At 50.3% G+C, this 16,355-nt stretch overlaps 1 protein-coding gene across 1 annotated transcript; it reads right to left on the bottom strand.

Moving 5' to 3' along the window:
- Positions 1-8,724: 8,724 nt before the first annotated feature.
- On the bottom strand, positions 8,725-12,608 carry HOXB4 (homeobox B4). Its single transcript, XM_056362445.1, has 3 exons — positions 11,484-12,608; positions 10,954-11,380; positions 8,725-10,191 (listed from the first exon to the last, which is right to left on the bottom strand). Exons 1-3 carry the CDS (start codon positions 11,508-11,510, stop codon positions 9,875-9,877), a joined length of 771 nt encoding a protein of 256 aa, XP_056218420.1. The 5' UTR covers positions 11,511-12,608; the 3' UTR covers positions 8,725-9,874.
- Between the last annotated feature and the right edge of the window lie 3,747 nt (positions 12,609-16,355).

Raw genomic sequence — 16,355 nt, forward strand, 5'->3', positions numbered from 1 at the left:
AAATGCAGCTTAAAAATGGTAAGGAACTACTTGCTCGTCATTTTTAGCCGGTCTGGGAGAGCAGCGAAGCTGTTGGGCGGTGAGGTGGGAGAGGCTGTGGCGAGCCGCGGGGCTGCGCGCAGGATGCGCGGGGCAGGGGCTTCTGCTCCGGACTTTCCCTTCCCAGCCCTGGCCGAAACCAAGCCCTTTCCCTGGGGTCACCGCCGAGCGCGGAGAGGAGAGATTTGGGGTTTGGGGGGGATGGAGCTAACGCGACGGGGGGAGCAGAGCCCTGAGGATCTGGGGCAAAAACAAGGAGGGAGGCAGCGCTCGGGGCTGGGGGGATAACGGTGCCCTCCCGGCCCGGATCCTGCACGGAGGGACGTTCTGCATCACCCAAGGGCCCCTCCGTCCCAGCCCCTTCCCACAGCCCCCGGCCAGGGACCGGGATGGGGAGCGCTCTGCCTTTCACCGCCCGGCCCCGCTCCCAGCCTGAGTCTGGGGTCTCCTCCCTCGTCTAGGTGCTAGCGTGGGTCTGGGGTCCCCTCCTGGGTCTGGGTCCTTATCTTGGGTCTGCGGTCCCCTCTCTGGTCTGGGAACCCCTCCAAGGTTGGGGGCTCTCCTCCTGAGTTTTGGGGTCCTCTCTCTGATACGGGGTGCTCTCCTGGGTCTGGGTCTCTTCATGGAGGTGTGGAGCTATTAACCAGGATCTGAGCTTCTATTCTGGTCTCTTAACCGGGGTCTGAGGCTTATATCCAGGGTCATATTTCGGGTCCGGAGCCCCACCCCAGGGCCAGGGTCCCCCCCCGGGGCCGGGAAGGCAGAGCTCGGGGGTCGGGGCAGTGTCCCCAGCACGAGGGCTTGGCCAGAGCGACCCGGCAGCCCTCGGCCACCCCATCTCCTCCTGACATGTGATTATTAAAGGGCGACAATTGCACAAAGACGTCTGGACCGGGGATAAAGCTCCGGTATTGATTTAACGGGGACTGCCGCCCGGGGCGGGGGCTGCGGGGTGGCTCCCCGGCACCGAGCCCGCAGCCGCCCCCTGCCAAGGGCCAGTTTCTCACGCTCAACATCCTAAGCCGACAGAGGGGGGGAGGAAAAAAAAAAAAAAAAAGGAACGCAACAAAATAAAACAAAATACCACTGAATAAAATAAAGTGGGGGAAAAAGAGGGCGAGGGGGTCTGCATCCGTTTGAATACGACGACTTAAATTAATACGGGGCTTGACAGAGAATGATGCTGTATTTCTGGCTCAGTCACCGTCCCTGGATCTCCCTTAATATTTAATGAAAGTCGCTGAGTTCCTCTAATTTTGCTACATAAAGGTTTACACTAGCAGACAGAGTTAAATATCCCCGCTCGGGCGGTGTGAGACTTGGCTGGCGAGCAGAGGGGAGGGAAGGGAAGAGAAGGGAAGGGAGGGGAAGGGAAGGGAGGGAAGGCAAGGCAAGGCAAGGCACGGGAAGAGGGAAAAGCGGTGAATTCTCATCCGAGAATCCGGTGCGAACATTTAATCTTTGCTCCTGTTGTCAGTTTTATTGACTCCTCGCATGTTGGAGATTGTAAAATATTTAAAAACGCGATCTCCCACTTCCTCCTTCCCTTTCAACACTCCCGGTTAGGACCAATTTGGTCCAGTTCGGAGACGGGAGGGAAGGGCAGTGCCTGTCTCCTGACCGCCCATCTTCCGCGGAGGATGCACTCCCCGCGCTGACAGGGGGGCAGGCAGCGGTGCCCCCGTTTGGGGCGCAGCTCGTCCCCCAAAGCTCCAGCTTCACTACCCTGGCCAGTGCCTCGAAAGAGGTTTCCCTGTTGGAGCTCAGCGACATTTCACACAGGAACCCCCGAAAAGCTCACAGCTGCCGGCCAGGTTCTGCTGGTATTTAAGCCCATTTTCAGCTCTATTTCTCCTCGGAGCTCTGCTATTCCCGAGGTGAATAACAGGCTCGAGATCCTAAATAGAAAGACATTCCTTGGAGCACCTTCATCAACTTTCATCCTAAGAACATTATCCCCTCTTTCCATCCATCACCATCACAGCCTTAGCGAGATCCGGGCGCTAGAAAGCCACGCAAAGTTATCCTCCTGCTAGAAAAGCACAACGAATTACCCGCAGTGAGTTTATTCCCCTTTCTGTGGTTGTCAGTAGTTATGGGGACAGCCCGCCTCTGCTTGGGGTCCCTCGGCAGCGCCCCAGTTCCCCATTGTTCTGGTTTTGATGGGCAAACTCGCTTTGCTGCCTGCGACCAGCTCCCTGCCTCTCTCAGAGGCAGCTGGCTACCTTGCAACCTTCCTGCTGCAACCCCTCTCTCTCTTTTTGCGTTTTAAATCCAATTTTAGTGCCTGGTTTAAAAGGAGGCACCTCATTGCCTTGCTTTGCTAAAGCAACCTGTGCCTGTTCTCCAAAGAGGAGTCCTGCCGAGGGATGGGGAGAGGGAACTGGGGAGAAAATGGGTTATCGTTGATGAAGGGATGCTGCAACGCAGGACTCCGAGCTGTAATTTCTATATTAAGGTCGTGCTCTTTTACTAGGTGTATATGCCAATGAGGCGTTCCCGGTTTACCAAATTTATACAAATCTCTCCTTAATTGGTAATCACAGATGCTGTAATTTAAGACCCCCAGCTACAGAGCTTTCATATTAGCTGCTGATCTATTACTGTAAATCGTCTGAAATAATCAACTCCAGGGAGTGGGGTAGAGAGAGATCCTCGCTCTAAAATATCATCGCTTGCACATCATTTTCACTCGAGAAATGATTTATCTTGGACACCACTATAAACAACACAACTCTCTCACAAACACACACACAATGGCAGCCGCACTGCTGCTGACATGTTTATTGTAATAAATCAAGAAAGGGGGAAGAAAAAAAAAGAGGTTGCGAGGAGAGAGAGGGAGAGGGAGAGAGAGGAATATTCCTAAAAATATCAATGAAATGCCTCGATGGGTATAAACACACATACCACCATGTGAAGAGAAATGGGAGGAAATGAAGACGGCTATTTGTCACATTTTACGACAATAACATTAATAACAAACAATAAATTTACATGGACATATAGACACGCTAGGAATTGGGAAGCCCCTGCTACTTACAATAATCCAGCCCTCGGCGTGGCTTCGTGGTTCCTGAGAATTGTTTTATTGCAGACTCCTCTCCCTCTCCCTCTCTCCTCCTCTCCCCCTCTTTCTCTCTCTCCCTCTCGCTCTTTCTCTCTTTTTTTTCCTCAGCTATAGGCTTGTTTTTTAAAGGACAGTTGAATTTCACGTCAGACACAAGGAGACCATGTCTGCGATTTTCCTGACGAATACATATCTATTCTGCAACCTCTGCATTAATTATTTAATGAATCACGTGATGGGGAAGGGGGAAGGGGGTCTCTCAGTTTCATACTCAAAGGACCACTGTGACCTTCCACCGGAACAGTATTTTTTTAAAGAAGTTTCGAACTGAACGAAGCTTTTCGAGGTGGACAGAGCCCCCCCCCTCCCCGGGCTGCTCGCTCGGCTGCCTGGCACGGCCGTGCCAGCGCGGGGTGAGGGTGCACAAGGGCACCCACCTTAGCCCCTTCTCTGGTAAAAGGCACGATTTTAGGTTTATTTCCCCATCCTCTGGCCTGCCTGGAGTTGGGAGCATTTAAACCCTTCTCCAAACCTTTCCTTGAGGTTGGCTTTGCTGGACCTTGGTTCAGCTAAGCCACATGGTGCTTTTTTTCTGTCTTTTTTTTTTTTCTTCTCGCCACTGAGATTTTTATTACAATCTTGCACTAAATAGAACAACTGTTTTGGAGACTAAATCAGCTAAGAAGGAAAACTCAAGGTTTTAAAAAGCTCAGCCCTCCCTTCGCCTCACTTCCAGGCCTTTTCTTCCTGCTGCTGTTATTGTTTGGCCAGCATTTATTACATTAATAATAATAATAATTAAAAAAAAAAATCAAATTCTAACTCTGAAGAGAGCTGCCAAGTACAAGGATCCTGGAGGGGAAAAAAAAAAAAAAAAGGAAGGAAAAAAAAGAAAAGAGCAACAAAGGGAGCGGCTGGGAAGGCCGCGGAGCAGGCACAGGGCAGGAGCCGGGCGCGCTGCCCTGGCACAGCGCTGCCGGTACAGAGAGGGCAGCCAGCGCGGCCCCGCCGACGGGCACGGGGAAAACGGTCATCCGGGGGCAGGCACCATGGAGAGCCTGAAAGCCTCAGGACCGTGTCCCAGAACCCCCAGGTATCGGGGGGGGACACCCCAGGGCAGAGCCTCCCCCCATCCCCATCCCCAGCATCCCTACACCCGGCTACACCGGGAACCGAAATTCCACACACCCCTCCGCGGATAAAGCCTGGAGGGAACTCGTATGAAACGTAAAAATTAATTAAAATAGCTTAAAAGCGCTCCCCCCCCCCTTTAAGCTGAGCCTAGGGGGGTGGGGTGGGGTGGGTGGAGGTGCTGGGCTTCCCCCGGCCAGGAAGGAGAGAGCGGGGAAGCGCTTCGTTTTCAAAACCCCTCGATTATTCCTGAATCGATTTTATCGAGTGGACGTAGCTGTCGGAAAAGAGACAAGTTTGGTCAAGGTGTGGGAGGAAGCGGGGGGGGAAACCCGATTAAAAGGGGCTCCCGCCGCTGGGGGGGTCCCACGAGGGGAGGAAGCTTCGGGGGGGTGGGCTTTTATGGGAACTTCAGGTCAATTCAGAAGCCGCAACTTTCGCTTCACACAACCACTTCTTTTTTTTTTTTTTTTTTTTTCTTTTTCTCTTGTCATAAACCGAAGTGTCCCTGTGAATGGAGCCGAGTAAATAAATTTTCAAAAGCGGAAAAAAAAACCAACCCGGAACTGAGCCATCCCAGGCAGTAAACGGGGCAGATACCCACGCCCCCCACCCCCCCATCGCCTCCACTGGAATTTTCGGGTTTGTTTCATGCTAAAGAAGCCCCCTTTTCGATTTATTTTTTTTTTTTTAAGCCCCCAGTTCAAAGGGTCGGAAACGCGGCCATAAACAGCAGCTTCGCCCTCCGAGGTGCCGTGATCAAAGCCGTTTTCTTTCTAAAGATAAAATGAACGTTTATATAGTGAGAAAGCGAGATTGATTTACGGATTTAAACACGCCGTTCTTATTGCGGATCATAAATCTGTCACCGGGGCTGAGAAACTCCCAAGCCGCTCGCCGAGCCCAGCCGCCTTTAAAGCGACCTGCGCTATACTGGGGGCAGCACGACCCCCCAGGCCCCCTATATCGGGCAGAGCCTCCCCATATCCAAGCACATATAGATGTATATATACATATTTATTTATTTATGCTTCCTCTATACCCCTTCTCTCTAGTAACTCCGTCTCAGGGGGGTGGGTTACGCGATTTTTCTCACACAACGACCCTTTTTTGGTCCAATTTTGGGACCAAGAGGTAACAAAGGGGTTCAGCAGCCCGGCCGGGACCTATGCCTGGGGGACTGGGGTGGGGGTGGGTCCCGGCTCGGGGATCCCGGGGATCCTCTGGCGCTGAGATCCCCCGCGCAGCTCCGCGCCGCTCCGCGCAGGCAGCTGGGCACAGAGAGGCTTTTGAGAGCGCCGTGGGCAGGGGCGAAGTGGGAGGAGGTGCGGGGGGAGGGCGAAGGGAGCGGAGGGGATGGAGAAGGACTCTCGGAAACAAAGGAATTTCTGAAAATAAGAGACGAGATGAGACGCAGGGCGAGGGGAGCGCCGGGCTGGAGGTTTGCGCCTTCGCTGAGGGCTTGCGGTTGGGTTTCCCCAAACTATTTTTGTAAAGCAAACAGCAGCCGGTCTGCTCCGCAAAGCCAACCCGCTGCAGACCCCCCCGCGCCCCCCTCCTTCTCTCTCCCTTTCTTACAAAGGAACGAAGCAACAAGCAAACACCGAGGGCTTTTGAAGTGAAATCAGAGGGGAAAGCGTCTGCCGGGCCCGGGCTCGCAAACAGAACCGTTAAACCGTGAGAAATCAGAAATAAACTCACTTTTAAGACCCTTTCCACTCCTTCCCTCCCTCCCCCCTCCGCCCCTTCCCCTCCCGGTGCCGGTTCCCCTCTTCCACGGCCCAAAACCGCGGTGCGGACCGGGGCCGACGGGACCCCGCAGACGCAAAGTTTTGCTGAACTGCGGGCTGAGCACAATGTCCAGCCTCGGAGAGGTCAAGGGGTTTGCGAGGTCAGTCCCCGGCGATAATACACAGCTAATCGCCTAGAAAACGTGTCCTCTGCGTGAACCCTATCCCCCGATCGGGGCTTGCCAGCGCTGGGTTTTGTCTCCCCAATTTTCACCCCTTTTCCTCGCCTCGGTGCTCCCCCACCGCTCCCGGGACGGGGCAGCGGCCCCCGGGAGCACCCGCACTCCCAGGACACCGACAGTCCGGGGGCAAATACACCCCCTTGGACACCCGCAAACCCCGGGACTTCCTTATCCCGGGTGACCCGCACCCCGGGACATCCTCATCCCGGGTCATCCGCACCCCGGCGCTCTGTCCCCTTTTGGGACCCTGCCAAGCCCTCCCCAAACCGGCCCGTGGCGGGCGGGGGCATCTTGCTCGCAAAAACAAATTAAAAAACAAAGAAAAAAAGAATATATAAAAAAAAGGGGAAGGAGGAAGGAAGGAGGGTACCCCCGCACCTCCCCGTCGGGGGTCCCCGCGCCGGCCCGCCAGAGGTCCCGTAGCAAAGCTTCGCAGGACCGAGCCCCAGACCCGCACAGCCCCAGATCGAGGGACCCCCCCTCACAAGTAACCCGCTGCAAATTTTCCCTGCCCGCTTCCCTCGCTCACATCGGTCAAAATAAAACGAGAAAACAGAAGGAAAACCCCGCACAAGAATTCACGTGTTGTTTTTCTTTCTGCCCTTTTTTTTTTAGCTCCTTTTTTCTTTTGCTTTCCCCCAGCTTCCTCGTGAAAGGAGGCAATAAACCGATCAGAAATGCATGCCAAGAGAGCAGCTCCGTTACCTGGTTCGCTCCCACATCCTTTTTCCAACGCCCCAGAGACGGCCCTCATGGTTTGGGTGGTTTCTTCCAAAGTGAGAGGTCTGGGGGAGGGGGTAGCTTTGGGGGGGAATGTGTTTGGTTTTGTTTTTCTCCCCCAAAAATAAAGCTTTCACCTTTACGATCCAGATTTTATTATTAATATTATTATTTCCCCTGAAGATTCTTGTAGGGCTCCGGGTGCTTTTTTCCCAACAGACGGTCTGCGGAGATATGCTGTTGAATAACAATGGGAAAAGGATAAGTATTTAAAGAAAAGAAGTGATTAATGATTTTCTGTATAATTCTCGCATTTTTCTTGGCTTCTGTCTGCTTATAATGGCTGTGAACTTTTAGGTCCTATAGAGATCTTCTTTTCTCCCCCTTCTATTCTATTCATACTTTCCAGCTTTGATTTGCTTCTATAGACCCCACATTCCTGGAAGCATATGCCTTTTTTTTTTTTTTTTAAAGAACTATTTTTTGCCATTCTTAGAAGCACTATCTTGAAAATAACACCCTCTTTACAACTCCAGCAGATCAAAGAGAGAAACAGTAAAATAAAATGCAACAACAACAACAGAACACCCCAGCCTCAGGCATTACAATAAAATACAGCCCTTGCCACCCTCCCCGGGGGAAAAAAAAAAAAAAAGGAAACTTTGAAGGTTTGCAGTTGCTACCTCTAAAAATGCGCTAGTTATCCAAACATACATCCATAAATCCATTTCGTCTACACCAGAGCTTGTAGCAGATCTGTACCATGTGACTATATTAATATTATTTTAAAGTATTAAAATGTCAATAGAAAGAAAAATCTAACGGCCCTTTGTTTGAGTTGGGGACACTTTATTTGCGGTGACCTACGACAACTGAAGGAATAACACATAAACACACCCTGGCTTTAAATATTTCAAGCCCTGCCGTTGTTTCTGAATAATGTGGGGGAATATTTCGGTCCTGATGGGGGGTCTCGGAGAATTCCGTGAACATTGAAAAAATAAGCAAAAGCCTTTTTTTTCTTTTTTTTTTCTTTTTAGAAGCAAGTATAAGAAAGTGATTATTTTCTTCAGCTGCTGGGGAGGCTTCCTCCCCCTGCGGACCCCACTGCTCACAATAGTGGGGTTTTTTTTTATTATTATAATTTTTATTTGCAACTTAGAACTGGAATGTTATTTCGTCCTGAACAGTATTTTCGATACTTTCTATGAGAAAGAAAATGAAAATTAATACAAGAGCTGCGGCTCACAAAAGAAGCCATTTGTCTTCTTGATTATCTATTTGCTTGTCAGGCTATGAGCTATCGCAGGAGCCAGCTCCTTTGTAATATAAAAATACACAGAAAACCTGCAAACACCGAGAAACATCTGTGCAAAAATTAGACTCATTAATGCATTAACTACCTTGGAGAAGGAGATTTTTTTTTTTTTTTAATCGAGAAGTCTCTCTAGAGAAATAGAACGCTACATCCATTCCTTACAGCAAAGCAAAGCGCTAATGACTACCTCTGTTTTGTCTGAGACCAGTTTGGGAAGAGCATATTAATATATGCTTAGAACAAATAAATCATAATATGTAAGGCTTAGCAGTACTTAAGGCTGATATACCCTAGTCAAACATCTTTTGTTTTCATTAGGGAGTTGAGGCTGTGCCATTGACAACAGAAATCCCTGTAAAAAAGAAACGTGCTGTTTAATTAATTTCTTTAAAATAGATATTATTTCTCACCCGAACAAAAAGACAACCCCTCCCCTCCCCCCCAAAAAAAAACCCAACCAAAAACCACACAGGGTCAGATTCACAATGAAAATTTTTATTTTCAATTGCGGTTTTTTGTTGTTGTTGTTCCTTTTCTCTGCTATTTACAGGTAATCCTGGACATCACGGAGGACAAAGGGAGGGGGGCGGCGGCCGGGCGGGGTGTCGGAGCGGGCCTCGCCAAACCCCTGCGCACCCCGACAGGGACGAGCCCTCACCCCGCCGTCCTTAAGTCGTATTTCCAGTACAAATCTGGGCTAGACAGCGGGAGAGGAGCTCCCCCCGTCCCCTGCCCCTCACCCTAGGCCGGGGGGGTGAATCCAGGTGCCACAGTTTCTAACCTAAACCCCTTGCTTTCCCCTCTCCCCTCCCACACCCCCTTTCCCAGACTCACAATTAACCTGCTGGACTCAAAAAAAAAAAAAAAAAAAAGAAAAAAAAGGCAAGGGGGGGTGTCCTACATCCCTCTCCATCCTCTTGCTTTCTTTGTCCACCACCCACTTGACCTAATTTTCCTTCCCCCCCCCCCCCCAGGGTGGCCCCCACCTCCCACTCCCACGCACGACCAACGCAGTGTCCGAGAGCCCCCCCGCTCCCCACGGTCTGTGTCCGGCGGGGATTTTGGTTGTGTTTCTTGGTGGTTTTTGTTTTGTTTTTTTTCCTCTCCATCACCGGGCTGTGCTAGAACCGCCGCATCTTTGGGATGGGGGGATAGAAACTTTCCATTTGTGGCTGGCAGGCGAGAAAAGAAAAAGAGGAAGAAGAGAAAAAGGGGGTGGTGGGGGTGGTGGGGAGAAAATCCAGTTCGTCTTGAAGAAACTGAGCCTCATTTATTAAAGTGAGCGCTGGTTGTCGAGGTAATAGCAGACATAAGGTCCATCCTTTGTACGGGAGAGTAAACATGACAAATGGGGCAGAGCTTGGCGTGATTAAAGATGAAACAAGGATCCATCTTAGCCAAATCTGAAAACTACTATCTACAGCCTTCTTTTAATGGAAGAGAGGCACAACAGCACAGCTCTGCTTTGTTGCAGCTGAGTCTCCCTCTGTTCCCCCTATAAATAAAGAGCACCCCTCCTTCCCTCGCTTCTCGGAGCATTTAAAAAAAAAAATTATCATGTGTTCCCTACACACACACAAACTCACACCCACAAACACGCACACTTCATCCATCCAAGGAATAGTTATAGGCTGGTGGCTGGTCCATGGGATCGGTTTTGAGATCCTCCTTGTGGGATCTGCAGGCTGGCAGAGGAGCTGGAAGAATTAGACCTGATCTTGGTATTTGGTAACTTGTGATCTTTTTTCCATTTCATCCTCCTGTTCTGGAACCAGATTTTGATCTGGCGCTCGGAGAGGCAGAGGGAGTGGGCGATCTCGACCCTGCGCCGCCGGGTGAGATAGCGGTTATAGTGAAATTCCTTCTCCAGCTCCAGGACTTGCTGCCTGGTGTAGGCTGTGCGGGAGCGTTTCGGTTCCCCTCCTGAGTAATTGGGGTTTACTGAACAAACACAAAGGAGGAAAAAGAAGAAAAAAAAGGGGGGGGGGGGGGGAATGGAGGGGAAAAAAAAAAAAGAGCAGAAGAAGAATTACCGAGCTGTTCCTTTAATGGGTCCTTTCCCCAAAAAAAGCATCACACATTCTTTTGGTGGGGGGATATACTCAAAAAAATACACCGCCAACCTTCTAAAAATATACCCAGAAACTATCTCCAAATCTCCACCTCCATCCTCATTGCTTGACGTGTATTCCTGTCTAAACGTTTTTATAAGGTCCCCTAGACGCGTTTTCCATGCCCTCTGTGTGTGCATATACACATATATATACACACCTCTACTGAGCATCGCTCTATTATCCCCAAATCTTTAAAGTTCCCCCTACACACATGCAAACAGGCAAACACAGACACTCCTTTTTATTAAATATCACGCTAAAAAAAAAAGGGGGGGGGGGGGGGAATAGTAAAAGTTTACTCAACCCGCCACTTAAATACAAATTACGAAAACATAAAACTTAACTTATGAAGATTCAACAGCCATAAAAAAAGTAGCCTGCAAGAAATTGGAGGAGGATGGTAACAGAGACTTCAAAGGCACATGGCCAAGCAGAGCAATAAAAATTTATGGAGGATGTAATTATACCGCTCTGCAAACAGGCGATCGTAAATCTCCACGAATGGTTATTTTACAACTGGTGCAATAAGATTTCTACAAGACTTTGAGGTGCTACTTACTATAAAGCAAAGCCACTTTAGTTCACTTACCCGTGCTTACATGGACTTTTTTCATCCAGGGGTAAACTACCGGCTCTTTGCAAGAGGAATTGGAAGGGCTTTGGTTCAGAGAGTTTTGGCTGCAGGAGGGTGGTGGGCTGGGGGTGACCGGCTCGCAGGGATGGTTTGGCTCAGAGAGGTGGCTCTGCAGTCCGGCCGGAGGATGGACATGACCCCGGGGGGATAACACCGCTGCTGGGTGGCCGGAGCTCTGGCAGGACGGGTAGAGCTGCTCCTTGCAGGCTGACCGCGGCTGGTACATCGCTTCATGTTGGAAAGTGCCCTCTCGCCTCTGGCTGCCGTAATATCCCGGCGAGTGATTGGGAAGGTAATCGCTGTGGGAATACTCTTCACAGGGTGGGAACTTGGGGTCCACATAGTTGGAGTTGATCAAAAACGAGCTCATGGCCATTAATTTCTTAGAATTGCACACACGGAAAAAAAAATATATATATCTCCTAAAATTTATTCCTGTCCCCCCCTTTACTCGTTTTCCTGTTTCGTGAAACCCTCCTACTTACTGTCAAGTGAACAAAGTTGGAGTCCATGTGACAGCGCGGGCCAATGGCGCGTGCCCCGCGGTCCCCCGGATAAGGAACCGAGCCCAGCGCGAGCGCTCCGGGCCCCGCGTCCCCGGGGAGGCGGCCGGGGGCGCCCGCTCCCCCCGGCCCCCGGCCCCCGGCCCGGGCTGCGCAGCGCCCGCGGGCGGGAACCGGCCCCCCCGGCTCACACCCCTCGGGGGTGTGTCCTGCCTCGGGGCGGGGGGCAACGGCGCAGAGGAGGTGGGAAAAATAAAAATGCACCCCCTACCCCACCCCCCGAAAAAATTAAAATAGAGGGTAAAAATGCTTTTTCGGGGGGTGCGCGGCTGCGGCTGGGAGCGGCTGCCCCGGCGCATGATCCATGGCGGTCCCTTCGGGTGGTGGTCGCATCTCATTCCCTGCTAAGGTGATGCGGGAAGGGACATTGCGCCCCGAGCCTGGCAGAGATGAATAAGGCTTGTTTGGGATCGATAAGAAATTCATCAGCTAATTCGGGGTACCCGGTCTCCTAAATCACATTTAGCCGGGCTCTGAGATTGACTGTTTTCCCACGCACCGATGGAAAAAGGAGCCCGTCCTCCAAGCAAGAAATCAAGGACTTGATGAACAATTACAAAAGCGAATTAGCCCAAGTCCTAACGCAGCTTCGCCTCGCCCTTCTCGTAATAAAGACGCTTTAAAAGCCAGCGCGATGCAGCTGCCTCGCAAAAGCCGCCCCCAGCCCCTCAAATTCGTCCTTAGACCCGAAACGCGCAATAAGCTCCCCACCGGCGGCAGGACAGAAAGCAAGGGTGGTTTTTTCGGTGTCAGTGCTGAGATTACACAAACTAACGCAACAGTGGGATCCTGGCTCTCAAATCGCAGTAATAACGCCCCTGTCCCCCACTCCCCTCCTTTGCAGCTCAGATTTTATCTCCAAGTGATGATAAAGTTTATCGCAGGAGCGCTGGAGTTGAGCTAAGGTCAAATCCAAAGTATTTCTTTTCAGCTATAAACCGGGTTTCTGGTTAAGCCCTTGTTTTCACCCTTTTATTTCGGGTTCTGGAGATGTGGGTGGCTTTTTTTTTTTTTTTTTTTTTTTTTTTTTGGGGGGTGGGGGGTGGGGTGGGGAAGGGGGGTAATGCCTTCTGGGTTTGTGACCTGTAGTGTTTGTGTCAACTACATATTCCCCTAGATACGAATTTGTGACCCAACTTCCTTTACACAAATTCGGATCTACAGGGTACATATAGAAGACAGATGCATCCTCCTCGGTCAGAGATCTTCGCCTACCGCCATAATTATCTTCTGGGGCAGGGGGGTAAAGTTTTGTGACTCGAGAGATTAAGAATTAATCCATAGGTAAAGACGGTTAAAATATCCACTCTTCAGAGGAAAGACGATTAATGAAAACACCAACTCAGTTTCCGAATAGAATAGCTGGTACTAGGATAGAAACACTTGCACTTTTCTACCCTCTCCTCCATACCCTATACATTAGTTTTCAGCTGTGCTAAAAATAATCAGCCCTTAGAGTGAATATATAAGTATAGGCGCACAACGAGTCTCGAATCCAAATAATCGTCAGCTAAGAGCAAAATGCCATAGCTCCGTCCCCCTCCAGCCTGAAACCCCCGAAATTATTTTCTGATACGCAGCGCAAAGATTTCATCCATTTTTCGTTCTTGGAGGTCAACCAAGGTTTGGGTTTATACGTGCGTGTGCGGATAAATTATAAAATAAAAAAAGAAAGAAAGAAAGAAAGAAAGAAACAGATGAAAAGAAATACAGAATGTAAAGGCAGATGGGACGACAGGTTTTTTTTTTAATGACAGGCAATTCTTTTTACAACCCGAGAAAAAGATCAAAGGCGTTTCATTTCCGAAAAAGGGATATAAAGCAATAAAATATTCATACTGTCTAGGTAATGAACCTTCATTCGGAACTAATGAGGGTAGCATCATGTTGAGATTTCGTTTAAAATTACAGTTGCCCAAGAGATTAAAAGTATAGCAGCATCCTCCCCCACTCCTTTTTTCTTCCGCCCCCCCCCCCCCTTTTTTTTTTGTATTTCAAAAGGCAGAACATTTTTTTGGTCAAGTATCTCCCGAATTAATTGCATTTAAATGCCACGGTGGAGAGGCTATCAAAGAAAACTGCATTTTCCCTACATGAAAATTCCTGACAAATATTTTAAATATATTGCACAAACTCCTGCAATTTTCCTAACACAAACCAGTCGTGGCCAAGACTGAACGTCCCAGTTTTCCCGGACACACAATGGCCCGAGAGTTTTCAGGTATTTTAAGGTGAATAGTCGGTTTTCCTGAGAAAACGTGTAACTCCCAGATAAACAGAAAAACGAAGACATATTTTCAGAAATAAGCCCAAATGCACCTAGGACAGCCCCCGGACCATTGCACACGCCTGAGCAAACCCCAGTTTTCCAGCAAAAGCCGCAAAGCAAAGCTAAGGCGCCTCCTGCATCTCCCACCTCCAGGAACCGGCACCTCCGCTTTGCTGGGGAGCAGGCGGCAACGCTAAAATTTACCTTCCCCTCTAAAACCTGCCATAAAAGTAAGAAGCCAAATCAAATCTGCTTGTACAACGTGTAGATGGATGCCATAAAATAATTCTACAGAACCAATCCCATTAGAGCTCCTTTTTTTTTTTTCCCTCCTCTCTTAAATTTTATTCCTCCTTTCCAATCCTCTCTCTGATTTATTTTATTGTATTTCTCCGCAGCCGGTATCGTAGTGATCTCCTAACAGAGGAGAGGACCCTGAACAGAAATAACTAGGCCTATTCTGTATTTTTAACCCCCTCCCACATCCTTAAAAAAAAATATCAAGAAACCCCGGGTTTAATTTTCCTTCCCAGTGACACAGGGGGTTTGGGGCCAGCAAACCAGCACCCCTAGCGTTTACCAGCAATGTTCCCCCCACCACACCTCCAGGAGATCCCCCCTTCGCCGCCTCTGGTCCCAAATTGAAGGCAGCCCCTTGCTGCCCCCCCCCTCCCCGCACACCTTTCGCTGGGAAACCGCCCCACGCCGCGGAAGTTTCCCCCAGCAAATTCCACTCGAGCTCTTTTCCATTTCAAAGCCACCTCAGTCGGGGAGGGCAGGGGATCTCCCCAGACCCCCGGCTTGTCCCCCACCCCCTCCATGGGGCAGCCGGGGGAGCCCCCAACCCTCTCCAAAAACCTCTCAAAGGCACCTGCCAGCGCAGGGGGGCTCTGAACCGGCTCCTGCTGCTGAGCTCCTCTCTGGTCACCCCAAAAAGGGGGGGCACTAGGCGGGGTGTCCTCCCCAGCCCAGGTGTAACGCCGGCAGCGGTACCTACCTTGGCAAAACGTGGGTCCTTTCCTGGAGTAATCCCCGAGGGGTTTAGGATGCTCCCTCAAAACTTGGTAAGGTTTTGCAGGCGGAATCCTATAGAAACCCCCTTATCACCCCCTACCCCCCCCGCCACCCCCTCCCCAACCCAGCCTGGCTGTTCTCCTCTCTCTCTCCCCGTGTTGCTTTTTCATTGAGATTATTTCTCGATAAGAACACTAATTTCTCTCTCTCCTTCTTCTTCTTCCTTTTTTTTTTTTTTTTTTTTTTGGTGGGGTTTGGTGGTGCCCCCTCCCCCCACTCCCCCAGTATAAACCACTATTGTCCTTAAAGGCGAGCGGAACTGCTCCTGGCAGCGCCAGGAGGCCCTCTGAGCATTTTGGGGTGGGAAACCCGCAAGTTTTGGTATTAATCTCATAGTTTGTCAGTCTTTGTTAAACAGCGAGGCGTGTCCGCAGCGCGGCGGCCGCCGAGAGCCGCGCTGACCCGCGGTTCACCCCGCGCCGCGCTCCCTCCGCGCCGCTCCGCGCTTCATTTTCAAGGCGTTTTGTTTTGTTTGATTTTTTTGTTATTATTTATTTTTTGACCCCCGGTTATATTCCCCCGGAGATCACATTCTCCAATCTGACAGCAATGAGGATGGGGATGTCTTAATTTAATTTCCTCCCCCCCTCCTTTCGGAAGCGCAAACCTTTTGGGGGTGTGTATTAAACTGGGACACCAACACCCCCCAAATCACCCCTGGAAAACGGGGAGCGCTAGAGGTCTGAGGTGCTTCTTTAGGGCAGAACTTTTGGTAAGGAGGAGCCGGCGCCGTGAGCTGTGTAAATGCGCGAAGGGTGGCGGCGGGGTTAGGTGGAAATCAGCCCACACCTGTTTTGCAACAGGGAAACGAAGATTTAAACCTTGCGTGGTTTCCCAGCCAGCCTTGTGTATCCTTTTCATTTCTAATGAAAAAAATAAATCATATTTTCACCTCAAGCTGGTGAAGCAGCAAGCGAGGGGCGCCGGCGCGGGGGGCGGGGAGCGGAGCATCCCTGCCGGGGGCTGCGGAGATCCAGCCGTTATCTCCGCGTTTACACCGCCAGCTCCAACACCGCGTTTCTCCCCCCGATAAAGAGGTCATTTAGAAAGTAGATCGGGATTTAAAAGCTCATTTCATTGTCCGGTAGGGGGAAAAAAACACCCCAGAATAGAAGGAACCCCCCCATGAATCGTGTTTGCAGCGCCTGGCCGGGACTCAGGAGACCCTCACCCCGGGGCCAAGCCGAGTCCGTCCCGAGCAAGGGAGATAAATTAGAAATACCCTTGAAAATGATACCTTTAATTTCCTCCTTCTCTGCCCCCTCCCTCCCTCCCTCCCTCCTTACATCTCTCCAAATGAACTCACTTCAAATGCACGCGCAGCCTCGCGTCCCTAAATTGAAAGTTAAACGTTATGATGTAGGAGTGAATATTATAAGGAAAGTTGGGAGGTGGTTTCTTTTTTTTATTGCCGTGAAATTATACCTGCTTGTTTTAATATCCCGAAAACA

The sequence above is a fragment of the Falco biarmicus genome, chromosome 17, assembly GCF_023638135.1.
Source record: "Falco biarmicus isolate bFalBia1 chromosome 17, bFalBia1.pri, whole genome shotgun sequence".
Taxonomy (NCBI): domain Eukaryota; kingdom Metazoa; phylum Chordata; class Aves; order Falconiformes; family Falconidae; genus Falco; species Falco biarmicus.